General features: G+C 37.7%; 1 protein-coding gene and 1 long non-coding RNA gene across 2 annotated transcripts in view; one reads left to right on the top strand and one right to left on the bottom strand.

Moving 5' to 3' along the window:
• Positions 1–22,857, top strand: part of LOC141518057 (uncharacterized) — a 38,912-nt gene extending 16,055 nt beyond the window's left edge. Inside the window, exons 2-5 of the long non-coding RNA XR_012477073.1 lie at positions 10,780–10,861; positions 10,991–11,226; positions 11,570–11,674; positions 22,532–22,857. This is a non-coding gene — a long non-coding RNA (uncharacterized LOC141518057). The remainder of the gene's footprint in view (positions 1–10,779; positions 10,862–10,990; positions 11,227–11,569; positions 11,675–22,531) is intronic.
• The window catches only part of FAM184B (family with sequence similarity 184 member B), a 136,806-nt gene extending 113,333 nt beyond the window's left edge, over positions 1–23,473 (bottom strand). Inside the window, exon 1 of the mRNA XM_074229732.1 lies at positions 23,312–23,473. Within this exon, the coding sequence (XP_074085833.1) occupies positions 23,312–23,464 (153 nt within the window). The 5' untranslated portion in view covers positions 23,465–23,473. The remainder of the gene's footprint in view (positions 1–23,311) is intronic.
• Positions 23,474–26,498: the final 3,025 nt, after the last annotated feature.

Here is a 26,498-nt window from a genome sequence, read left to right as displayed (position 1 = left end):
CCATACTTTTCCACAGTTGCCACCGCTGACTGTAACTCCATCCATTCCTCCCCACTACCATATACTATATTCTCTTTCCCTTCACCCTGTCTCTCTTCCAAAATGTACTGTAGGGCAACTGAGTGGTGCAGTGGACAAAGCACCAGCCCTGAGGCCAAGAGGCCCCCAAGTCTACATACCACCCCAGAGACACAGCAAGCACTCAGCCCTGTGGTCTCGGACAGACCACCCAATCCCAGCACCTTGCAAAAAGTAAAAAAAAAAAAGATAATGTATTATATCTGTCTATTCTCTCCCATGATCCACCCTCTCCTCCATCACCCACATCCCCCCTCTTCCCCTGTCCCCCTTCTCTCTTCCTTACTCCAAATGTCAATACCCAATTGAGTATGTATGCTGTTTCCTCTCTGAGCCATTTCTCATAAGTGAAGGTTCCCTTATTCCCCCTCGCCTTCCCCACTTCCATATCATTGCAAAAGCTCATTGCAAAAAATGTCTTTTATATGAAGTATCTTAGCCTATTCCACCTCTCCTTTCTCTTACTCCCAGTACATTTCCCTTTTAGCCACTGACTCCATTTTTACAGTATATTATACCTTCAAGTTCAGCTCTCTCCTGTGCTTCATCTATAAAAGCTCCTTCTACCTGCTCTCACAAATGAGGAGGCTCATATGAGCATTATCAACATCATTTTTCTATGCAGGAATACATGCAGTTCATTATCATTAAGGTCCTCATAATTTACCCTTCTCCTCCTCTCTCTATGCTTCACCTGAGTCCTGTATTTGAAGGTCAAACTTTCTGTTCAGCTCTGGTTGTTTCAACAGGAACATTTGAAATTCCCCTGTTTCATTAAAAGTCCATCTTTTCCCCTGGAAAAGGATATTCAGTTTTTCTGGGTAGTTGATTCTCAGTGGCATTCCAAACTCTCTTGCCTTCCAAGTCCTATGAGCCCTTAATGTAGTTGCTGCTACATCCTGTGTGATCCTGAGTGCAGCTCCATGATATTTGAATTGTGTCCTTCTAGCTGCTTATAATGTTTTCCTCTTTGACTTGGGAGTTCTGGAATTTGGCTATAATATTCCTGGGGGTTGGTTTTTTTGGGGGGATCTCTTTCCAGGGGAGATCAGTGGATTCTCTCAATTTCTATTTTGCCCTCTTCTTCAAAGATATCAGGGTAACTTTCCTGATTAAAAATGAGGTCAAGGCTCTTTTCTGATCATGACTTTCAGGTATCCCGATAATTTTTAAATTAACTTTCCTGAATCTGTTTTCCAGACCAGGTGTTTTTTCAATGAGAAGTTTTACATTTTCTTCTAATTTTTCATTATTTTGGTGCTGAGACCTCTGAAATCTCCCTCCACTCCCCTACCTTAGATGGGCTAAGCATTCAGGGTGTAGTTGCCTAGAGGTTCCTGCTTGCTGACTCCTTTCTTGGATCTGGGCTGCAGTCATGCTGGGGGCCTGGGCTTTATGCTGGCTCTGGCAGAGGTCTCCCCACTGATCCTCCAAGTTGTGCTTGCTGCTCCCCAGGGTGCAGATCAGGAAACTGCTTCTGCTGCTGAGAGCCGTGCCTCCCAGGCGCTCTGGGGCTGTCCTCGGGAGGCTGAAGTTTCTTCACTCTGGTGGGCTGCCCCTCTAACCCCATGGAATGGAGTTTTTCCATTATTTTCCAGTTTACCTTGGGCTGTAGAATAGCCTCACTGGATCTTTCTGTGGCTTCTGTCTCTCAAAAATTTAATTAGAGTCACAATTTTAAGATTTTTTGAAATATTTTGAGATAAGAACTTTTTTTTAGGTTTTTTTTTTTTTTTGCAGGGCAAATGGGGCTAAGTGGCTTACCCAAGGCCACACAACTAGGTAATTAATAAGTGTCTGAGGTCGAATTTGAACTCAAGTACTCCTGACTCCAGGATTTTTGAAATATTTTGGAGAGAGCACCTAGGAGAGGCTGTTCTCCTGCTACCATCTTGGCTCCGTCCCCAGGATTTACTCTTAATTGACAGATTTAAGTCCCACCTTTTTCTCTTGCCATTGTCCCTATCCTTGAGAAATCAAAAGAACTGAAAAATGGAAAGGAAGAAAAAATTAACAATAATCCTGAACATCCCATTCCCTAAGCAGCAAATTGCTCTTTATATCCTTTATTTGTACTCTATTATATTCTGTTTTGCCTTTCCATTATTTTCTATATATCTCATTTCCTCAATTAGGTTACAAACTCTTTAGGAATACTCTTCACAGTATAAAAGCTTAATTGATAAATTGAATGATCAAAAAACTGGAATGATCAATAATTCAACTTTCCAAAAAAATTATCTAGTATTTAGCCAATATTTCTGCTTTAGACACCTGGTGAGAAGAATTTACAATCTAATTAGGGACATTATAATCTAATTAAGAAATTACAATCTAATTAAGTCAAATGCAAATGAAACTGAACAATAGTAGAAGGCTATGATACTAAGTTAACGAACAGATTCCTCCTTTCCTTTAAGGATAGATTAACTATTTTCAGGGAATTTATTTTGTGTAGGTGGTGATAGTGGTAGTATAGTATGTATGTATGTATGTATGTATGTGCATTGCAGGGGGTGGGGGTGGGAATTGGTTAGCTATTTTTGGGAAAACTTCTCCTGACAAAATAAAACATCTAAATATAACAATAAACTATTGTTATAGGATAGAGTTCTGGACCCAGAATCTAGAAGAAATGAGTTCAAATCCAGTCTCCCATTTACTAATTGTGACTTTTAAAGAATCACTTAATCCCTGCAGCCTTTGTTTAATTATCTATAAAACTAAGATAGTAATAAGAACTATCTATTAAGGTTATTGTGAGGATAAAATGAAATAATATTTGTAAAGAATTTTGTAAATTTAAATCTCCACATGAAGGCTAGCTATTATTTTTACCAATCCTGACTATACAAATTAAGGAATTTCTTATGAGGGAGAAGACAATAGAGCCTGAAATGGTCAGGGAAGATAACATAAAAAAAAGTTATAAATATAGTAAGATTAAAAATGTAACATGATTTTTCTGTTTCCCAGAGGCTTACTAATGTTCAATAGGGCTCATGTTATAAACAAAATTCAAAATAATTCAGAAAATGCCACTGTAAATTAATCAATATTTAAGTTCCTGGTCTCAAGTTATTTTTTTTTATATTATTACAAATTCAATTCACAGAAAAATTAGGGTTGAAGGGGGTCTTTAGGATTTATCTAATCCAAACCCCTCTCTTTTTGTCCAAGAAGAAATTGAGAGTTAAATTAAGTAATTCATTAGAATGCCCAAGCTCATGTAATAAATCAATGACCCTAGGTTTTTCTGAGACTGATAATCTAGTTCTCTGATGTCTTTGTCTTCCATTGTTTTGATCATTTCAGTGTTTCTTAGTATCTCCATCAGTAGCTAGGAAGAGGAGAAAGAAGTAAGCTCTAATCTCATATCTCTAGTTAGTACCAATGGAAAAAAGGTTCAGGAAAAGAGAAAATTGGCATTACTGATAAAAATAAGATTTCACAATTATCTGTATATTTCAGTTATCTATGTTATTCTTATCCCTCATTGTCATAGATAATTGAGACAAGGAAAAATGTTAATGTTAATACATTTATTTTTTGCTTCATTGAAATCTGCTGCAAACTACTCCAGAATAATTCAGACCTCCTTACCACACACAACCCTCACGTGAATAGAAACAATACACTAAATGTATTGACCTCATTAAACATTTTTGTTACAAATATGACCAGTGATATATGAAATTATATTATTAAATACTATACCTTGTTAATTAATATTTCTTTTGTAAATTGAGAAGTTGAAAGGACAGGGGGGTGGAGCCAAGATGGCCACATGAAGGCAACATTTCTCGAGAACTCCTACCCCCCAAACACCCAAAAAACAAAGGATGGTTCTAGCCAAAATTTAGAGGGGGAGAACCCACAGAAAGACTTAGTGATACACTTTCCCAGTCCAAGATAACTTAGAAGTTCCCTAGGAAAGGTGTGTTTCACCAGGACCTGGGGTTGGGAAAAAAGCCATGACCCTGGCCACAGCCCAATGCAGCCTAGTCCAGTCCAACCCAGCCCAGCGCAGCCTGGAGATCACCCACAACGGCTTGAAGGGGAGGGGAGAGAACTCTGCTGCACTTGGGTGAGTGTGGAGTGAGGAACAGGGCCATAGAATCTGCAGGGAGAATTGAGAGAAAGCAGCCTGCACCCCCAGAGACAGTAAGGGAAGTATGCAGAGATTTCTCTGCTCATCCTGGGGTGGAACTCTCCTGTTTGCCTACACTCATATATTGCAGTTTGGGCCTCCATACTAAATAACCAAGCTGGATCTCTCCTTATAGCCCCAGGGCAGAGGGCAGTGCTATGGTCATCTACATATCCAAGCACAGGCAAAAGAGAATAAGACCTTGGAGGAATAAAGGTCCCAGTGGGGTGTTCCCTCCCCCTAAAAAAAACCCAAAGCCTTGGAAGTGCTGTAAATTAGTCTTGGGCTGAGGAAATGAGTAAACAACAGAAAAAAAAGAATCTGACCATAGAAAATTACTTTAGTCCCATAGAAGATCAAAACACATACTCAGATGATGACAAAATTGAAGCTTCTGCATCCAAAACCTCCACGAGAAATAGAAAATGGGCTCAGACTATGGCTCATAAATTTGAAAAGCAATTAAGGGAAGTAGAGGAAAAATTGGGAGGAGAAATGAGAGTCATGCAGAAAAATCATGAAAACCAAATCAAAAGCTCGGTGAAAGATATACAAAAAAAATACTGAAGAAAATAATATGTTAAAAATCCAGTTTAGGCCTAATGTAAAAAGCAAAACAAAAGGCAAGTGAGGAGAAGAATGCCTTAAAAAGCAGAACTGGCCAGCTGGAAAAGGAGATAAAAAAGCTCTCTGAAGAAAATAACTCCTTCAAATGCAAAATGGAACTAAAGGAAGCTGATGACTTTGCAAGAAATCAGGAAGAAATAAAACTATTCCCCCCAAAAAGCCAAAAATTAGAAGAAAATGTGAAATACCTCATTGGAAAAATAACCAACCTTGAAAACAGATCCAGAAGAAATAATTTAAAAATTATTGGACTATCTGAAAGCCATGACCAAGAGAAGAGTCTAAACTTCATTTTTCAAGGAATAATACAACAAAATTGCCCTGAGTTCCTAGAAGTTGAGGGGGGGTGGTAAAATAGAAATCGAGAGAATTCACTGGTCACCCCCTGAAAGGGCTCCCAAAAGAAAAACTTCCAGGAAATTATAGCCAAATTCCAAAACTCCCAAATCAAAGAGAAAATTCTAAAAGCTGCCAGAAACAGACAATTCAACTACCGAGGCTCCATAGTCATGATTACACAGGATCTGGCAGTATCTACATTAAGGGCTCAAAGGGATTGGAATATGATATTCCAGAAGGCAAAAGATCTTGGTTTACAAATGAGAATCAACTACCCAGCAAAACTGAGCATCCTCTTTCAGTAGAAAAGATGGATTTTCAATGAAACAGAGGACTTTCAAACTTTCCTATCGAGAGGACCAGAGCTGAACAAAAAGTTTGATCTCCAAGTACAGGACTCTGGTGAACCATAGAGGGGGTGGAAGAGAAGGAATAACTATGAGGAACTTAATGATGTTGAATTGTTTGTATTCCTGCACAGGAAGAAGATATTGATAACTCATATGAACTTTCTCATTTATTAGAGCTGTTAGAAGGAGCATATATAGACAGGACATAGGAAGGAGTGGAATGTAATAGTATGATGTGGTAAAGGGATGGAGTCAATGGGTGATGAGGGAAAGTACTGGGAGGAAGGAAAAGGAGATGAAGAAGAAGCTGAGAGATTTCACATAAGAGTCAAGAAAAAGCTTTTTCAATGGAGTGGAGGGAGGGAAGGCAAGGGGGAATGAGTGAGCCTTCATTCTCATCAGAAATGGCTCAGGGAGGAAATGACATATACATTTAATAGGATGAGGAAATCTGTGTTTGCCCTGGAGAAGGATGGGAGGAAAGGGAGGGATGAGGGGGAATGGCGGCAAGGAAGGGGGGGAATAGGTGGTAGAAGAGAGGGAAGATTGAGGGAGAGGGTACTCAGATGCAACACACTTTTGGACAAGACCAGGATGAAAGGAGAGAGAGAGAGAGAGAGAGAGAGAGAGAGAGAGAGAGAGAGAGAGAGAGAGAGAGAGAATAGAATAAATGATAGTGTGGAGAAATAGAGTGTAGGTACAGCTACTAATAGCAACTGTGGGGAAAATATTGAAGCAACTTCTCTGGTGGACTTATGATAAAGAAAGCAACTCTCCCCAGAGAAAGAGCCATTGGAATCTGAAAACAGACTGAAGTACATTTTTTTCTCCCTCTCTCTGTTCTTGAGGTTTTCCATCTTCTTGGGGGGGGTGGTTATATTTATTCTTATGTTTACTCTTATAGAATTCAATTTACAGCAATATATGGCATGGAAACAATGTAGAGACTGTCAGACAGCCTTCTGGGGGGGGGAAGGGAGGAGGGGGGGAAATTGTAGAATTCAGAGCCTTGCAAAAAATGATGGGTACATATTACTATCGTATATAATTGGAAAACAAATAAAATGTTAAAATTTAAATTGAGAAGTTCTTGGGTGATGAACATTTATATTGCTTTTTGTCTCCCTTAGGAAACATTTAAAGATTTAATACTTGCAGAGCATTTTGCTGGGGCTGTGGTAAATACAAATATTTCCATACTTTGATGGATCTCTAACTTCGATGACACATGCCCTACCTCTACTAGTGCAGAACTCAGCCCTTTCATGTTTTCTCATCCTTTGCAACTCTTATCTATGTAGTACCATAAATTTCCCATAGAAGATTTATCCAGTGTATTAGATGCCATTGTGTTATTCTCTTGACATCTGGTAATTTCCAATGAAGCATGAACCTAAGTAATGCAGTGCATAGAGGGCTGGACCTAGAGTCAGAAAGACTCATCTTCTTGAGTTCAAATCTGTCCTCAGACAATTACTAATTATGTGACTATGGGCAAGTCATTTAACTTTTTGCCTCAGTTTCCTCATCTGTGTAAAATGAGTTAGAGAAGAAAATGGCAAACCATTCCAGTATTTTTACCTATAATATCCCAAATGGCATCATGAGTAAACAAATGAATAACAACAATAAATATGCTGTTTAGCCACTAATTAATTCTTACCATCCATATATGGTAGGTTCATTTGCCTTTAACATCCTGCTCTCTCTGTTGACACCCTTTATTCCACTTCTTCTATGTAATCTCATTAGCAATATGTTGCAACCTGCCTAGGTCTAACACATGCCTCTTCACTGCCCTTTTGATGAAATCAAGTTTTTGGCATCTGCGGTATTCCATGACCTGCAGTCACAAAGCATCCTTGGAAAAATGTTAGCTACCTACCTGATGCCACTCCCCATCACTCCAAGGCTAGTCCATCTTCTCTTTCTATCCTATGATTCACTGATGACATTTTTTACTTTGTTCTTCAGAGTTTCTCAAGTTACCTGTTGCAAATCCTTCACACCCACCATGAACCTCTTCATTGTTCTCTGGGGTTGCTTATTTTCGGTTTTTTTTAGAGATTGTTGAATTTCAAGTCTCACAACCATACCTAAGAGTTTTGGTTTTAAAAAGATCCTTTTTTTTATTTTTTCCAGGTATCCTTGGGTTTTTTTTGTTGTTGTTATTTTTAAAGAAACCAGGGAAAAAAAAAAAAGAGATTGCATTCACACTCCCACCTATTTTGCTTCCTGTGCTGATTATACATAATGTGCTCATTCAAATTATTTAGCTAAAATAATCAAAAGGATAAACGTTGGAAATTTCACTAAATGAACCATCATACCCAATGCTAGGTGCACTCAATTAGTGAACACAATTAACAATCTGACATATCATCAGTTGATTTTAAATCTCTCTTCTCAGAATTAATGCAAAATAGATATTCATTTATAAATTCTTACACTGCTTGTTTTACTTTAAATATTTTTATATCAGTAATAATAATGGGAAGGTTCTGCCACTGCCAAAATCTGAGAACCAATGGAGAAGATAATTCCTAACCTCTCTAAAATCCAACGTTAGATGTAGGGTTATGTGTTACCAATAATGATTAAGGATAGTTGGTAAAAGATAAAATTTGAAGCAATGAGAAAGTATTAATAATCAAGAATCTAATAATGCTACAAATATCTGTGAACTTAAATATTAAATCCAAGTACTAAGGAAATGCATCTTATATAGAACTCAGATTTGGATTAGAATATATTATAAAACAAAATTTAAAAACAATTCTATGGTTCTAACAAGATTACAAGGGCATTTACAAATAAAATGGTGAAATTTTAAAAATATTATTTATTTATCCAAGTCAAAATATAGGGAACTGAAACAATCCTCTGCAATAATGTTTTTTTTAATAAAAAGTAAAACTTTTATGAAGCATTTTACAAAATAAGCTCTTATAGCCTGTCATTAAATATTAATTGATATATAAATCAACTACTCCTAATAAGTTAGATTTGGAATGAAATGAATCAGACTAATATAAATAAATTTATCTTGCTTAATAATTTTACTTAGTTCTGGTTCTGATTCTAAGAAATTGAAAAGAACTTATGTTCTGGTTCTTTAAAATAAAAAAGCTTCTTTAAAATAAAAAAACTATTTAATACCATTCACAGTATGGTTTTAAAAATAATTTAAAAATATTTTATTATAAGAGATCAGGGGACTTTCAATTATTTCTCTTTAAATGACCAGAGCTAAACAGAAAATTTGATCTCCTAGTATAGAACTCAGATGAAGCATAGAGAGGGTGGATGAGAAGGACTAATATGAAGAACTTAATGATGTTGAACTGCATGTATTCCTGCATGGGAAGAAGATACTGATAACTCATATGAACCTTTTCATTTATAAGAGCAGTTAGAAGGAGCATATATATATTATATATATATGTATATGTATATATATATATATGGCACAGGAGGGAATTGAATATAATAGTATAATATAGTATAAAGATGGAATCAATGGGTGGCTATACAAATTAAGAAAAGAAAGTACTGGGAGGGGAAAGGAGAAGAAGAATGGACTAAGATATTTCACATAAAAGAGTCAAGAAAAAGTTTTTGCAATGGAGTGGAGGGGGAAAAGGCGAGAGGGAATGAGTGATCCTTCATTCTCAGGAGAAATGGCTCAGTGAAGAAATAACAAACACACTTAATATGGTATAGAAAGCCATCTTACCCTAGAGAAAAATAAGAGGAAAGGGATGGGATAAGGGAGACGTCCGGGAGGAGAAGTGGGGAGTAGGTGATAGAAGAGAGGGAAGATCATAGGAGAGAGTACTCAGATAACAACACATTTCTCAGTAGGGAGAAGGTAAAAGGAGAGAGAGAATAGAATAAATGAGAGTGGAGATTAGAATGGAGGGAAATACAATTTGTAATAGCAACTGTGGGAAAAGATATCAAAGCAATTTCTCTTGTGGACTTATGATAAAGGGAACTCATCTCAGAGACAGAACTGATAGAATCTGAACACAGACTGAAGTACTTTTTTCTTTTGACTTCACTTCTCTGGAGGTTTCTCCACTTTTTGGGGGATTACATCTACTTTCACAACAAGATTATTGTAACAATATAAAATAAATAAACCATAAAGAAAAAAGAGATCAGACAAAGTTCTGTTTAAATTGAAAGACTGCAGATCTGAAGTGGTTTAATTACTGAAGGGAGGGGAGAAGAAATGGCTTGGCATTTTTTTAAGTCAGTAAAATATTCATGTCCTTTGACCTAGGAAATCCACTGAGACCCAATCTTAAAGAGATAACTAGCAGCAAGAAAAGAACGAAATGCATAAAAGATGTTCATTTTTTTGTTAAAAAAAACTGGAAACAAAATGTGTGCTCTGAGGAATGGTTAAACAAGCTGGTATATATGGGTATGACTTTAAGATCTTAGTTTGAAACTTGATAAAAAGAACTCAGGCATCATTTAATCCAACCATCTTATGTGGAAATTAATGCCCTGACATTACCCTATCACATTAACATAACTCCTAAAAAAATAAATATCCCAAACCCTGTGGGGTTTTTTTCCTAACTATCCCATGCCATACTTCTTTCAATTATGGGATCATAGATTTAGAATTGGGAGGCACCTTTGAGGTTATCAAGTGTAATCCTTTTATTTTATAGATGAGGAAATTGAGGCACAGAACATTAATTGACTTGTCCACAGTCAAACAATCAATAAATGTTAAATGTAGGATTTGAACCCAGGTCTTCCTGTCCCTATGTTTTTTTCTCTACACCATGCTGCTTCTCACCTCTTACCATGGTATCAGTTTTAAAGAATGTAAAGAATACTGAGAAACATGGGAAGATGTATATAAAGTAGATAGAAACAAAATCAGAGTCAAAAGAACAAATGATATGACAAAATACAAGTCTAATGCAAATGTCAATGTTAGTACCATACTGCCACACTTAAAGGATTTCCTGTTTTGGAATAAATAATCATTTTTAGGGGTCTCTACATGTTTGTTAAAATGTTTCTGCTGTATCCAAACAAAATGTGTCAATTTTAATATTAAATATTAATTAATATGAATGTTCTGCTACTGCTAAATGTTTGTAGAGAAGATAATTTATAAAATATCTCTTCTATCTCTACATCCAATGCCAAATACAGAGCTATGTTTTGTTTTACTTTTTCCTCTCTTCTGCTGACTCTTTTCTTTAGGGGCAACATGTCAGTGAACCATCAGGTACTGACCCAACACTTGGCAATGAAGGCAGATTAGATCAGAAGAAGCTTGATAAAGGTAATGATTTAATGACTATTTTTTATATTCTTGAGGCCTGCCTTTAATAAGATTCTTACTCCACCCCCAACAATATCCACAATTTTGTTCTAATCCTCTCTCTTGTGTTTATTTGGTTTTTTTCATCAGATAATTTAATAGATTTCCTTGTGACAAATGGACTCTGCTCCAAAGAGCTCAAAGGGCAGAAATATCAAGTTTAGACGGAGGTTTCTTGGCAACAAGGAGCAGAAAAGCTTTGTTAAATGGATGATGAAAATATTTCCAGTTCTTGCCCACTTTATCAATTTCTACCTTAAAAGAAAACTGATCCATTTCCCCCAAGTTTTAAAGGTTATCTACTCAGTCTTCATCTTACATAAAAGGTGTGTTGTATTTAATGGTAAGCATTTGAATAGAATTGGTCATTACTTGGCTCTAAGAAAATTACATTTGTAATAGACTAGAATAGTCCTGTAGAAAAGCAAATGTTGGTTGGTTCTCCAACAGTCATGTTAGTGCTAAAATGAATAGATACATAATTTCTTTTCCATTTTCTTAGAATCGGAACCAGAACTAAGTAAAATTGTTAAGCATGATAAATCTATTTTTGAATCTTCAGTCCCCATTTTATTTCACCCCTTTCACTGTACTTATGTTCTTTTCCTCCAACTTCATTATATGCCTATAGTCATCATCAATAAGCATTTATTGAATGTCTTTGTATAGGGTATGCTATCATATAGGGAGAGTCCTTAATCAATCTGAAGAAACAGAAAACATATGAGAAGAGATAAGTAACAATGAGAGTACTTCCACATCTTTCACACAAAGGTATGACTTGTTAATGGCCTAAGTTTGGATCCCAGGAATGTGCATTTTTTTTTTAACTTTAGTACAAATTTCAAGTTGAAAAGGGGTTTCTGTCAAATGGTGAACTCTTCTAGATGCTTAGGTTGTGGATGATATTTGATTGACTCTGAACACCACAGGATCTCCTCAATGAAATCTTCAATCATTCTAGAAAACTTGACCAAATTCTCCACAGAGCAAAAACCAGTGAACAATGCTTATTATTCAGGCAGAAGTTTCCATCAGTGTATATGAATGGACACTTCCAATGGACAATCAGCTAGGTCTAGAATTTAAGGGAATGAGGAGAGGAAGTTTGAACTGACTTTTAGTTTTTAGTTTTGGATTTTTTTTAATTACCTCAACTCTCTCTGCAACAAAGTTAAGTCACAGAGGATTGGTCCCTGTACTAATGAAGCTGAGAATAACATAAATGAAAATGGAGAAGAACATAATGCGTAACATAGACTATATAATACATTATTGTTGTTGTTCAGACACATCTGACTCTTCATGACCCTGTAAACCAATGTCTATAGTCTTTCTTGGCAAGGATACTGGAGTGGTTGGCTATATCCTTTTCAAGTTGTATACAGATGGGTCACATAGGTAGTAATATTTGAGGTCATATTTGAACTCTGATCTTTCTGACTTCAGGTCTAATGCTCTTAGGCACTACACCACCTAGCTTCCCCTATAATACATTAGTAATAAGGAATTCCCCAGGGGAAGTTGCATAAAGGAGGCCATCATAGAATGTTCTGCCTGGAAAAAAAAAAGATGGACTGGTAAAAAAAAAAGGTATTACCAATGAAAAGTCAATATAATCCTTTCACTCATGAAATTTGAAAAGAAGCTGAGGAAGACCTGCAGTAAATAGGACACAATGAGATAGGATTGGGGAGGGACCTCCTACTTATTAAAGGACATGGATGAGAACCACAGGGTCCAAGATCTTTATCTTTAGAGGGAATACCTACAACAATGGATCACAAGATTCTTTAGAGTATTGGAAGGATCTAACTTGGTTAAAAAGCTAAAGCATTAAATTATGCTTGATGAAGGAATTTCTGGAATCAGCCAGTCCTCTAGGCATAAGAGAGAGAAGGGAGAAAAAGACTTTTGGGTGACATCCTTGAGATGGGGCCAACTACAGTTTAGATCCATCTTAATAAATTTTTACTTCATTAGTTAAATGGGCAAGTTACTATTCCTGGAGATTCAGTTGTAGATGCAATGAAGTTTTTCAGTTTCATTTCTAAAGGTATAAATGAAATGATATTGGTTCTTGAGACCATCGATCTGATGGTACAGAGACAGAAACCAAATTAGCTAAAGACAAGAATTGCTCATGTGTTCTTCATCTCTAATAATTCAGTGAATGATGAGAGAATATTATTCACTTGCCATCCAAGGGTAACTAGGAAACTTTTTCTGTACAATTCCTCTTTCTCAAGAGACTGACAACAACATAACAAGGCATTTCAAAAATTTATTTCATAACTTTTGCAAAGGTTTGAATAAGAACAGTCAGCCACCATCATGATATACCCACCAGATGAAATGACTATTGTTTCTATCAACATGTGTTATTTTAGCTCCCGAATTAGGAGTTGGGAGAGAAACTGAAATACCACTAAAGTATAATCCATTTAAAATGGCAGGTTTTTCAGTTTGCTAAATTCTAAGCATGTGTGTAGCTAACATGGGTCATAGTGGGATGATTGCAGCTCCTTAGATTTTATCCAAACCTCTCCTCTAAGCACTTACCAACACTGAGCCTTCCTATCCTTATGGGTTTAGGCTTATCAAGTCAACCCTCTGAGTCTGAGTTTCTTCCTCAATCAAACAGGGACAAAAATCATAAGGCTGTCAGGCAAGTTGGAAAACTTAAAAATTTAAATTTACAATTATAAATTACAGATTATTAATTCTTTTTAGAAGTTTGCTTTGGGAAAAGGTGATGTTTCCCCAGGATTAGCAAGGCTTTCAAGATTTTTACCATAAGACACAGTATCTGAAAATATTTCTGATATGTGCTTTACATATCCACCATTAAGATCCTCTAATATAAGAAGGCAGAATTGGCAGTGCCTGAGTCATGTATTGTGACAGGAAGGTATGGTAGGATGATATACTTCTTCCTAGCAATGACCAATAGTAATAAGATATATGTACAGATGCTTTAGAGTTTAAAAAGCACTCTCCTTAAAACAATCTTGGAAGGTACAGAATACAGTTACTATAATCCCTGACAGTAAGTATCATCAGAGCCAGGACTCTAACCTACATCTTCTAGATAAATATCTAGTCCAAGGTTCTTTATTTTATTCTTTGATGACTCTTTAAAGTGTATTATCAAGGAAAAGAAGTCATCTGGTCAACATTTTTAGACCTCCTTCCTTTCAGCTATGTTTCTCTTCTCAATTAATGGAGAATATTTTAGATATTCTCCCTTTTGGACACATTCCCCCTCTCCCACCCCCAAGATAGAGAATCCCCACCCCTTACTCCTTCTCAAATGATTTAAATGTTGAAATTATTTTATTTATTCTTACATACTTTTATTATCTCTCTCTTTTCTCCTACTTGAACAATTTAAAAAATAAAACCCTCATAACGTATATTCATAGCAAATTTTCATCTTGGCCACATCCAAAAATGTGTCTCATTTTGAATTTTAAGCTATCATTTCTCTGGTAGAGATGGGAAGCACTAATTCATCTTCAGTCTTCTGGACTCATCACATATCATTGCAATGATCAGAATTCTAAAATCAAAATTTTTTCCCTTAAACGTTTTTGTCATTGTGTAAATTATTCTTCTAGTTATGCTTGCTTTATTTTGCATCAGTTCAAAAAGATCTTCAAAACTTCCTCAGAAACTGTCTGATTCTGGGGCAATAATATTCTTTTATATTTATCTACCTTAATTTGTTTCGTCTTTCTCCAATAGGAGGGCAACTCCTTTTTTGCTAATATGAAAAAGTTTCTATAAATATTTTACTATATGGATCCTTTTTATCTTCCTTTATTCTCTTTGGAGCTATAGGTCTAACAGTGGCATTTCTAGGTCAAAAAGGCTGAGGAGAGAGTTAATGATTTTTAAGGTCTTAATTTAATTTGGTTTATAGCTGAACTAATGGAATTGCAATTTTAGGTGCAGCATGAATGCAGTATACATGTCAGTAGCAATTCTTTATCAGGAAAGTCCATTACAGGCATCTGAGAATAACTTACATATAGCAAACCCTCAACTAAGATTGCTCAGTTTCTCTACAACGGGTATCTTAAGATTTGGAGAAAACATTTCATATGTCATATTATCTTATGAAAAGCCATGGCTAATCTATGAGTAATAATTTTTGTATGATAAAAACTAGTTAAACCAGAACTGTACTTTCATATTGAGAATTTTGAAGGAGATTTGTATAAAATTCTCAAACATATGTACCCAAGCATGTTCCTGCAGGCACGACAGTATTTTTAGTGAAGTAGAAATAGTAAGCTCAATAAAAACCTCCACACCCACATGCCATAAAAACCTAATGCTCAAATGTCAGCTGCCTGCCTAGTACTTCAGTTGCTGTAGGCACACATTACCGCTGCTTCAACACAATTCACATTCAGAGACATGTGGCAGTTCTCTGCTCCCCAGTGGGGCTCCCTTCTCATTGGACACATTCATGAGTCACTTAAAACGATAACAGCAACAACAACAAATTACGATTGGCGTCCACTTGCTGCTCAAAATTACTCCTGCTTGTTAGGAATTGATGTATTATACTTCTAACATATACAGAGATGACTGTGTTATGCCTGGGGCATACACTTTTGAGTTTTTTCTCTAACAGAAGGAAGGGATTTGCACTGTATTTTTTCACCAAGCTCTTATTATGACTTTTTCCAAAGTGGTTGGTATGAGAAGTAATCTGTAAACAATAGACCTCTACCCAAATTCTAGCCCCGGATTTGGCCCTTACTCTCTGGTTAAGGAGTTAGATTAGCTGATTTCTTAGAATAAAAGAATCTGAAATTCTCAAAAGAAAATACCCTTAGCCTGCTTTAACCACTAAAACTAAGCAATCAATAAATATTTATTAAGCTTTTACTCTATAACAAATGCTATGTAATCACAGACCCTAGTTAATATATATGCTCTAATTTACAAATTCAATTTGGATAATTTCTCATTTTGTAATTACCAGGAATGAGAAATAAGCTCCTGGTTACACAGCACTTGACAAAAATTTTTACACAGAAAAAAAGAAGTAACCATTTATTAAATGCCTTCTGTGCTCAGCACTCTACTTAGTGCTGAGATGCAAATAAAGGCAAACAAATAAACAAAAAACCACTTTCTGTTTTTAGCGTTCACTACAATCAGTTAGTCAATCAATTAGCATTTATTAAAAGCTTATGTAGAGAATAATTACTTGGAATACAAAGAAAGGCAAAAAAGAAAAATTCTGAGGGAGACAACATGCATGAACTACATATGTACAGAACAAATTGGGGACAATCTCAGAGAAAAAGGAGAATTGTGAAAGACTGCTTGCAGAAGGTGGCACTTTAAAACAGAGAATTGAAGAAACAATTGAAATTAGTAGGTGAAAAGGAAGAGGAAAGGTATTTCCAACATGGGGAAAAGGCTTTGAAAAGGCATTGATTAGAGAAATAAGAGTGTCTTATTTGGGAAACACCAAGGAAGATAGAGTAACTGGATCAGATAATACTAGGGAGAAAGGTGGAAGAAGACTGGAAAGGCAGAAGGAAGCAGATATTGTTGATATAGTCTATTTTTGTACCTTTGCTTGGCATGTTGAATCCCAAATTTTTGTAAGCCAGATAAATTACACTTGAATGATTGATTAAACTGAAGTTCTAAACTTCTGTTTGTATACACCTGTTAAATATGACATATCCAACAATCTCTTCTGATTGACCAAAGTAGTTCTTTATTGGTTTAGCCAATGCTAAGGGTAAAGATTTCAGTTAAAGTGCGATGTCAAAACTTCATAAAGTCCTGGGTTGTGGGGATGGGTAGAGTGTGGCAAAGGATAGCAGCAACAGGGCTGGGATTGTACCATAACCTCATCTACAATGTAGGAGTACTTCCCCTTCCTCTTCAACAAGATACTCAAGGATATTCACACTTCCTGGTAGAAAAAAGGATGAGCCTATAGCTTTGCCACTTATACTACCACTGCTCCTTCCTAACCAAAGGGCCTTAGCATCTGCCCATTGTTAAGTCTTCTTAACCACTGGGTCTTAACATCTGCCCTATAGCTGAATACTTCTATATGTGTTGTCTCTCCCTCTAGTATAATATGAGTTCCTTGAATGTAAGGCTTTTATTATTTTTCTATTGTGTCTTTCTATTGCTTTAGGCAGTGCTTAAAAAAGAGTAAATGTTTTAAAGAATGCTTTTTTCATTAATTCTAACCAAAAGAAGCTCCATTCTAAGTTTAAGGTATGTCTCCAAAGGTAGAGTCTCCATTATAAAACTTTAGAAAACTCCAAGAACTGCATTTGTTAGGAGAACTGAATCCTTCTGTCCCTAAGGCCTTCAGAGTTACAAAACTGGTAAGAGACTCTGTTTTCTTGTCTTTCAAATGTGGTTAAGAATGCCTGCTCTTTAAATGTAAAATTGCTTCTGAAAGCATTTTACAAATATTTTAAGGTGTATTAGTATCTGACTTGAGAGTACAGTTGCCTCTTGATTCCATGTTTCCCACTTGCATTGGCTAATTCTACCATTTCTTCTTCCTTCTAGAAAAATAGAGATGAGAAATAAGATGAACCTGAGGGGGTGTACCAATACTTTTTTACTTTAATTTTAGGTTTGCAAAGATTTAGCATTTGAATCTTTTCCTTTCCTCCTAAGGGCTTTTTTTCCTAGACAAGATGATTGGAAATACATTTTACACGACCTGATGATCCAAGTAACCACACTTCAAGAAGAGACAACTTGAGTTAACTGCATAAATAGCATCTTTTCTCACTATTTCTTTCTTTACCATAAAAATAATGTTCTTAAAACAGGTAAACAAAAGAACATTATTTTTATGGTAACTTTGATTCAACCATTCTTTAAAGCAGTTTTAAATTGTGTTAAAAATATTCTTTTTCTTTAACCAAGAGATCAGGCAACAAAGTATTTACCCATCAGTTGATCAATGGCTATGGAAATTGTGGTACATGAATACACAGATTAAAGCAGCATATCAGACAATCATGGGAAAATTTTTACTGAACTGATCCAGAATGAAGTAAGCAGAACCAGGGAAACTGTATACCACAATACAGCACTGTAAATGGGGGTGGAGTGAAGAAATGAAACCTACTACTATATAACTAGAATCAAACTTACTTGGCCCCAGAAAAAGAGATTTTAAAATAAAAGAACCAATCTATTTTACTCCTCTTTTTTTTGCAGAAATGGGGAAATGTGGTTGTGTAATTCTGAATTCACTGTCAGATATAATTTATGTGTAGGTCAGTTTTTGCTGAACAGCCAATTTTCCATTCTTTTTTTATTCTTCATTACAAGGAGTGGTTCCTTAGGTGAGGAGGAAGAGGGATATATTTGAAAATGAAGGTGATGGATTGAAGCCTTTTTTCACTTTATTTTTCTTGAGGTTTCTCTTTGAGGGGATGTTTTATTTACTTTTACAAAATGACTGTCATGGTAATGTTTTTTCATGACTTCACATTTTTAACCTACCCCGAGTAACTTGCTTTCTCAATGAGAGGAAATGGGGTATAAAGAAGGGAAAGAATTTGGAACTCAAGGTTTTGGAAATGAATGTTGAAACTTGTTTTTGCATATGTAAATTTAGTAAAATACTAAAAAAAGAAAATGAAGATGATGCTAAAAACAATTGGTTTTCAATAAGTTTTTAAAAATTATATTAGAGTACTATATTTTTTAAAGACTTCAAAGAGACATCTTGAGTTGAGTAAATAGCACACAATATCTTTCATCTGTTTATGTTTTAGTATCACTTTCATTTTTAAACTTTTAATAATACCTTGGCACAACTAACAATATTGTCTATTTTTTTATTTTTTATTTTTTTAGGGTTGTTTTTTTTTTGCTAGGTAATGGGGTTAAGTGGCTTGCCCAAGGCTACACAGCTAGGTAATTATTAAGTATCTGAGGCCGAATTTGAACTCAGGTACTCCTGACTCCAGGGCCGGCGCTCTATCCACTACGCCACCTAGTTGCCCCTAACAATATTGTCAATCCTTCATTTCCCTTAATCTACCCCATCCCAAATTTTCTTCAGCATTCTTTTCTGTTAACTCACCCTGTTTCTCTTAGAGTAAAACAAATACACACAAAATTTTCTTGATATATCTATTATTCCACAGTTTCAGACTTTTAATATCAAAATCCCTTGTAAAGTCTCACAACTACCAGCTAAAAATTCTGAAGCAAAAAATCCTCAGATTGTCACCAGTTTTCTTATTCAACTAACAGCACTCTAATCATCTAAATTCCCCACCTGTCACTACCTCATTCAACCTCCGTGGAGGACTGAGGAAAAGAATAGTAGAGCATGTCCTCTCCTACAGCCATCTGTCTAAGCTAGTTCTAACTTTTCTTTTCTACCCACTGAAGCAAACACACACACACACACACACACACACACACACACACACACACACACACACACACACACACTGGGAGAAAAATTGCTTAATTGCATTTTGCTACTGGGCTGTGAAAAAATTCTTACACTGCTTCTCCTTATCTCTAATCAGAAATTTCCCTATCAGTTTTTCCTTTGGAAAGAAGATTGAAAAGCATCCACTGAATAATCTTTAAATTTCTTTGGCCAGATTGGATATGATTAGTCTATTACACTAATCCTAAAATTTTTGTTCACTGATACTTTAACCAATAACTTTTATACTGTTCTCTGATTCAGAGTTTGGATTTACAAAACTAGATCATTCCCCAAAGTAGGGAAATGACTTTTCCAGGAGAAATCATTTTAAGGAACCATTTAAACAGAAAACTTAGAGTTGTCTCAAAATAGAGATACAGAGAGCCAACACAAAGTGCTTCTCCCTGCCCCCTTAGAAAATAGAAAGTCAGTTCAAGGCACTTGTTCCTGGTATCACTGTCTGGGATCTGAGCCAGAGTACAGTAATGTCACAAGAAACCTGAGAAGTTTGGGTGAGGAGGAATGGGGGAAAAAAAAGGAGAGGCTGAATGTATCAGAAGAAGTAAAGCCAGTTGCACTGGAAGAAGCTATCCTGGGGGTATGGGAAAATCCAGAGGCAATACATTCATTCTATTCCGACATAAAACTGGACCAGAGGAAGATCATTATGGGTTTGTCTTCTGATCATCCATAAATCAGGAAAAGAGTGGAGATCTAGAGGAGGTAAGGAATAGCAGTACATGAAGGGGGTTCTTTGTTCCATTTCTCCATGGGAATAGATAGTCATAGTCTTGTGTTATGAGGAATCTTCTATGATGTTTCTTGACTTGCATATCCCCTAACTTCCTCAGTGGCTATGGTGTCAAAGTCTTGTCAGTTTTCAAATACCCTCTCTTCCATCAATGACCCACAATAAAAAAATTGAGACTTATTCTGGAAATCTTGTTGATTTTTCATTAAGGTTCAAAATTGCTCTAAATCAGCATTTCATATCTACAAACATATTTGGGAATAGCAACTACCTAAGAAATCACCTGTATTTCACAGGTTTAAAAGATCTAGAACTGAAAGGGATCTTAGAGAGCATCATTTTGCTCTAGAAGAGACCGAGACCCAGAGATGTAAATTGACTTAAGGCCACACAAGGTCCATTTAAATGGCAATAGTAGGTGTTTAATAACATTTGCAGTCTGACTGATAAGTAGTGAGAAGTAGAAGCATGATTATAACCTATATTCCATGATTCAAAATTCAATATTTCTTCCATTATACTATGCTGTCTCCAAATCACTTACCTAAAAGGTTCTTAAACCAAAGGTATCTTCTTAAACAAAATCTGAACTTCTGACATATTAGAAACTTGACAATTTTTTTTATGTCTTTGACAAATAAAAATTCATTAGAAATGTATTTTCATCAGAATATTCTTGGATCAGTTTGTCATCATTTCAAAATGCCATATTTACACATAACAAAACATAGAGAGCAGTAGCTAAAATAAGTAGAGGTAGTTCTTGGTAAAGAGACTAGTACTGAAAGAATCTATAACTTAGCCAAAACAATAATATCATTAACATCTTTCTCTAAAGTACTTCTCACTTCTGTATTATTATAATAACCTTCTAAATGATCTCTGTGCTTCAAGTCTCTCCTTGCTCCAATGGACTCTCCATAGAGCCAGCAAAGTGACTTTTCTCAAATGAGATCTGATAATGTCATCCTTTCCACACCCTCATTCAGTATCCAATAGAATCTCCTCTGTTTGGAATTTAAAGCTCTTTACTATCTTGTATCATCCTCCCTTCCCAGCCATAATGTACTCTACAGTCCAGCTAGATTGGACTTTTTGTCACACCAGGAAAAATTCTATTCTCTGTCTTTGTGTAACTTTGCAGAAAGAGGTTAAGTTGCCCCCATGCCTAGAATGCATTCATACCCTCTTCAACTCTCTTGATCCCTGGTTTCCTTCAAGACTTAGCTTGCTTGTTGACTTCTGAATGAAATATTTGACCCTACCTTCCCTTCGGAGGTAACCATTTATGTACCTATTGCTTCCTCTGATAGAATGTAAGCTCTGTGAGAACAGGAATTATGTCGGTTTTGTCTTTGTGTCTCCAGTGAGCGGTACAGCCCCCCACCCCACCCCAGTATATACTAGGAGTTTAACAAATGCTTCTTGAGTAAGATTTACAACTAAATTAGTATGAATAGAGTCATAATTAACTAAAATATGCTTGGAGCAAATTCAGGTGGGGAGGGCATTGTATAATGGGAGTGAGTAGGCAACTGGAAGAATGGTCTCATTTGTGTGGTGTAGTTGATCTGGGAGGAGGACGGTCCAGCACTGCCCAGAAGGCCTTGGTAGGGCAGAAGTACAGAAACCTGGGAGAGGGGTACAAAGGAGACCCAAAAGATAGGGATGGAAGGGCCCTAGAATTGGAGTCAGAAGACTAGAAGCTGAATTCTGACTCTGCAATCCACTGCCTGTGTGAACTACAGGTAACATAATGATATCTGCTTTTTTCATATGAAAAAAATGAATGGATCACACTAGATTCCCTCTAAGGTCTCCAAATTCACAATCCTTTCAAGGTAGGTTTGGCTCAGTAGGGGACTTCTGAAGAAAATTTATTAATCAATGCTAATTACAGCTGCAGTTTGAAGGAAGTAAACAAGTTTTTGTTAAATGCAGCAAATATCTCATTGGATCTCTGAGAGGTAAGTGCTAGTATTATTCTCATTCTACAATTGAGGAAACTGAGGCAAATAGTGTCAAATGACTTTCCCAAGGTCACACAACTAGTAAGTTTCTGAGACCAGATTTTAACAGATCTTCCTTACTTCCTATCTGTCTTCTATTTGTTCAAAAGATGGGAAATAACCAGATGGTTTCTAATTTCAGTAATGTAAAGTAGTGCAAAATTTCTTGCCCATTAAGAGGAATATAGGTTGGTTATCTTAAAGGATTTTCAGATAATGAAGGTTCTAAACCATTGCAGTGTAGAACCTAAGTGTGACATTTTTTAGAATTACAGAATTCTGGGTAATAAGGACTTAGAGATAGTTCAACTCAATTAAGTAGTTCATTCAATTTTACAGATAAGAAACCTGAAATTCATAAAGGATAAGTGAAGTCTCCTTAGTGACACTCCTTCATTTTACAGATAAGGGAACCCAGTTTCATAAAGGATAAGTGAGGCCTCCTCGGTGACACAAGCTATAAAGGAGTAGAACCTGAATGTGAATCCAAGTCTTTTGATGACAAATCCAGACGGAGTTCTAACCATCTGGGGGTGCTCTGGTGATGGCTCTGGCATGGTGTCTGGGAATCAGCCTCGGTGACCTCTCAAGGTCTTTTCTAATCCCCTGAATTCTAGGGCCTTTTCACATTTATGCTCACGTAGAAGATACTTGTACAGGGAGGGTATAATCCCATTGGACTAGGTCTATAAAAAGGTTGGCGCTGGACAAATGACAATAAATATTTGCTGAACGGATGGATGAAATATCTAACAATCCACAACTCAATGAAGTCGCAGTGTTCCAGACACCAATACTTCAGCAGTGCTGGCAAAGGGAGGGTGGGGGTGGAGGTGGTAAAGTAATACGCTTAAAACAAACAAAAAACTGAAACCCAGTACTATGGAGAGCCTGTCTACTACTGGGAATGCCCCCTGCAGATCCACTAGTACGCTGAATTCCCACGGTAGCGGTTTCCTTAGGAAGGAGCCCATTTCTACCCGCTGTTGTCATTATAGCAGGACCTTAACGGTGAGGTACCAGGGGGTGGAGACCCCAGTGCCCTGCGCCGGTAGGCTGCGTTTTAGCGCAGTCATTTCATTGCAACAAAGTTTCTGTGCCCTCGAGTCTGCAGGAGGCTGGGGCCGGGGCGGGACTGGCCCGGGGGACTGGCCCGGGGGGCTGGCCCGGCCGGCCCGGCTTACCTTGGTGAGCTGGGCGATCTTCTTGCACATTTTCACGTGCATCTCCTGGCTGGGCTCTTCTCTGGAGCCGCCGCCGCCGCCGCCGCGATGAGCTGGCTTGGAGCCATTGCAGGCTCCGGGCTGATGAATCTTGCTGTTCAGGGCAGAAGCCATCAGGCCCGGGGGCTGCCTCGGCGCTGAAGACCACCGCGCTACCGCAGTCCTGCCCCGCGGCAGCAGCCGGGGTCCGCCTCTGCCCCGGCCAATGCTAAGGGGGACCCGAGCCCCCCCAGGTCCTCTGTCCTCCTCTCTGGCGCCTCTGCAGAGAGCCCGACCTTTCGGCTAAACAGCCCAAGCCAGGAAAAGCGAACACGGGCAAAGCGCTTTCCCCCTCGATGTGTGCGTGTTTCTCTGCTCCAATGGTTGGTCTTCCGTCACGAGCAGCCGCAGGAGGCCGGGTATTCTGGGCACCGGGGGCAAGCTGTTGAGCCTCGGGAGGCTGGGACCTTCCCGGACTTGGATGTGGAGCAATGATCGGGCACTCTCCCTCTCCTGCGGCGCGCAGCTGGGGCACTGGATGGAGAGGACCAGGCAGGATCTCCCTCCTTTAGCCCACCCTTGGCTGCAATACTTTGGAGAAGGACCACTATTTCCAGAAAAATTAGCGGAGCACTTTCTCCCCGTGGCCTCGAGTAGAAGAGGGTTCCGATTCCCCCACCACCACCCCCGGAGCCTCCTGCAGAAAGTGGATCCGCAGCCTAGAAACCCGGGGTCTGAGCTAGCGAGGGTCACCTCGACCCGGGGAAGAGGGAGACGGAGGGAAGGGGGCGCCCCCAGCACCGAGCCAGCCAGCCAAGCGCAGGGCGTGCTTAGCCAAAGGTGTGCCACGCAGCGAATGCGGCAGCTGCTGCATGGGGGCCTGAGGGAATGAGATTAGTGGGAGATCCTTTGCCCACCAATCAGCGCCAGGGAGTGACCACTTCAGGCCCGGGAGAGTGGCAGCATCGGTGGACTGATCCCAGGGAGGGCTAGGAAGGAAATCCGAAAGCATTAAAGACCATGCAGGATCCACAGGAATGTCCGTCAGCTTTTCCACGTCTGTCTTATGGAAAAAACTCACCTGGGCAGGGGTTGGAGAATTTCCCTCCTACAAGAAGCTCTAAGTGGCAGCGGGACATTTTGAGGCAGGCTGAGTGGGGAGAGGAGAGGAAGGGGATTAGAGACAAAAGAACAAAGAGAGGGAGAAGGAACTGAGAAAAGAAGAAGAAAGAGGGACGTAGAAGCAAGTAACCAGACCCTTTGGGGCCTGCTAGATGGTGCAGAGGGTACAGTGCCTAACCTGGGAGATCTTAAATTCGAATTAGACTTCATTACTCTTATCAGCTATAGGCCTGCGCAAGTCACTTAGGTCTGCTTCAATTCATCTCTAAAATGAGCAGAAGGAAATGGCAAACCACTCCAATGTCTCTGCCAAGAAAACTCCAGATAGGATCAGTGAAGAGTGAGGCTCATCCAAACAATAAAAATGGACCGTTGTTTAAAAAAGTAGGCTTGGAACCAATTCCTAGAATCTTTAAATTTAGATTATGATTACTTAGTTCAGCTCCATTTGACTGAGAAAGAAATTGAGACCTCTAGGGGGACCTGCCTGGCCTAAGGTCTCTGATTTTTTTTTTTTTTTTTTTTTTTTTTAGGTTTTTGCAAGGCGAATGGGGTTAATTGGCTTGCCCAAGGCCACACAGCTAGGTAATTATTAAGTGTCTGAAGCCAGATTTGAACTCAAGTCCTCCTGACTCCAGGGCCGGTGCTCGATCCACTGCGCCGCCCCATGGTCTCTGATTTCAAGTTCTTTTCACTGATCTGAATTTCTGTTTTGGGATATAGGGATATTACAGGGAAAGGGAAAAAGGCCTAATTTTTAAAGCAGATCTTTCTGTGGTTTCAGGTGGCTGATGCTAGAGGAAATAACAGTTGTCTGATCAATTTTTAATAAAGTATAAATAATAAAGTCATCAATAATAAAGTGTGCCTGGTTAATATTTAATGTTACATATTGACCTATAGAAATTGCTTTCCTTAACGGCCTGCTTCTCAATTGCATTATTGGATTAAACACAATGTTCCCCCTCTATCCCTCAGAATATGAATATCATGCAATTTCTATCTCTATCATTTAAATGAGTCATGTGTTCTTCTACATAATAGTAGTACAGGTCAAAATTTAAAAGGGCAGGGAATGTTTTTTTATTTATCTAACTTTTTTTTTGCCTTTGCATCTCCCCCCCCCCCAGGCCCTGCATACTTCTTTTTTTGACCTAATCTAAGAGTTCGTGGATTTATTAGTAGAAATATAAAAAATAGCTCAAAGATTTGGTGTCTGGGGGGAAAAAAAAGCAAAAAAAAAAAGATTTAGGATCTGACCCAAGATGCTTAAAGTCTAATAAAAATGATAAGACAGTATATAAATTGAACCACAAGTGCCTAAGAAAGGTCTAAAAAATGAAGTATCATTTATGTGTGTGGTTTGAAGGTTTTTGGTTTGGTTGGCTTTTTTTTTTTTGGTTAAGATTTGTGATTTCAAACCAGATAAGGACATTCCCTCTACCAATGTAATGCAATTTATAGGCTTAAAAAGTTTCTAAATGTGAGGCTAAATGATTAGCTATAATGTTATGACATTGCCATTATGTTTCAGAAGCCAGATCTATCAAAGGTGAAGGGAAAAAAAATCTATTAAAGGGCTCATTATGAGGATAGAAAAGCTATCCAAACACCATAGAAAGACTACTGTTGTTTACTCATATCAGACTATTCATGAATTCATCTGGAATTTTCTTGGCCAAGACACTGGAGTGTTTCCTTCTCTAATTCATTTTACAGATGAGGAAAATGAAGCAACAAGGGTTAAGTGATTTACCTAGGGTCACCCAACTAGTAAGTGTCTGAGGTCACATTTGACCTTAGATCTTTCTCTCTCCAGGCCAGATCCTCTATCTACTGTGCAACTAAATATTGTGATATGGTGTATGCAGTTTTTGACTTCTGCTGAATCCAAACAAATGTATGGGTGAAATAAATGTCTGTCCTTCATTTTCTTTCTTTTTTTTTATTTTTGCAAGGCATTGGAGTTAAGTGACTTGCCCAAGATCACACAGCTAGATAATTAACTAAAGTGTCTGAGGCCACATTTTAACTCAGGTCCTCCTGG

Source organism: Macrotis lagotis, chromosome 3 (assembly GCF_037893015.1).
Source record: "Macrotis lagotis isolate mMagLag1 chromosome 3, bilby.v1.9.chrom.fasta, whole genome shotgun sequence".
Lineage (NCBI taxonomy): Eukaryota > Metazoa > Chordata > Mammalia > Peramelemorphia > Peramelidae > Macrotis > Macrotis lagotis.
The sequence above is the reverse complement of the archived record's forward strand: the minus strand, read 5'-3'. Positions and strand labels throughout refer to the sequence as shown.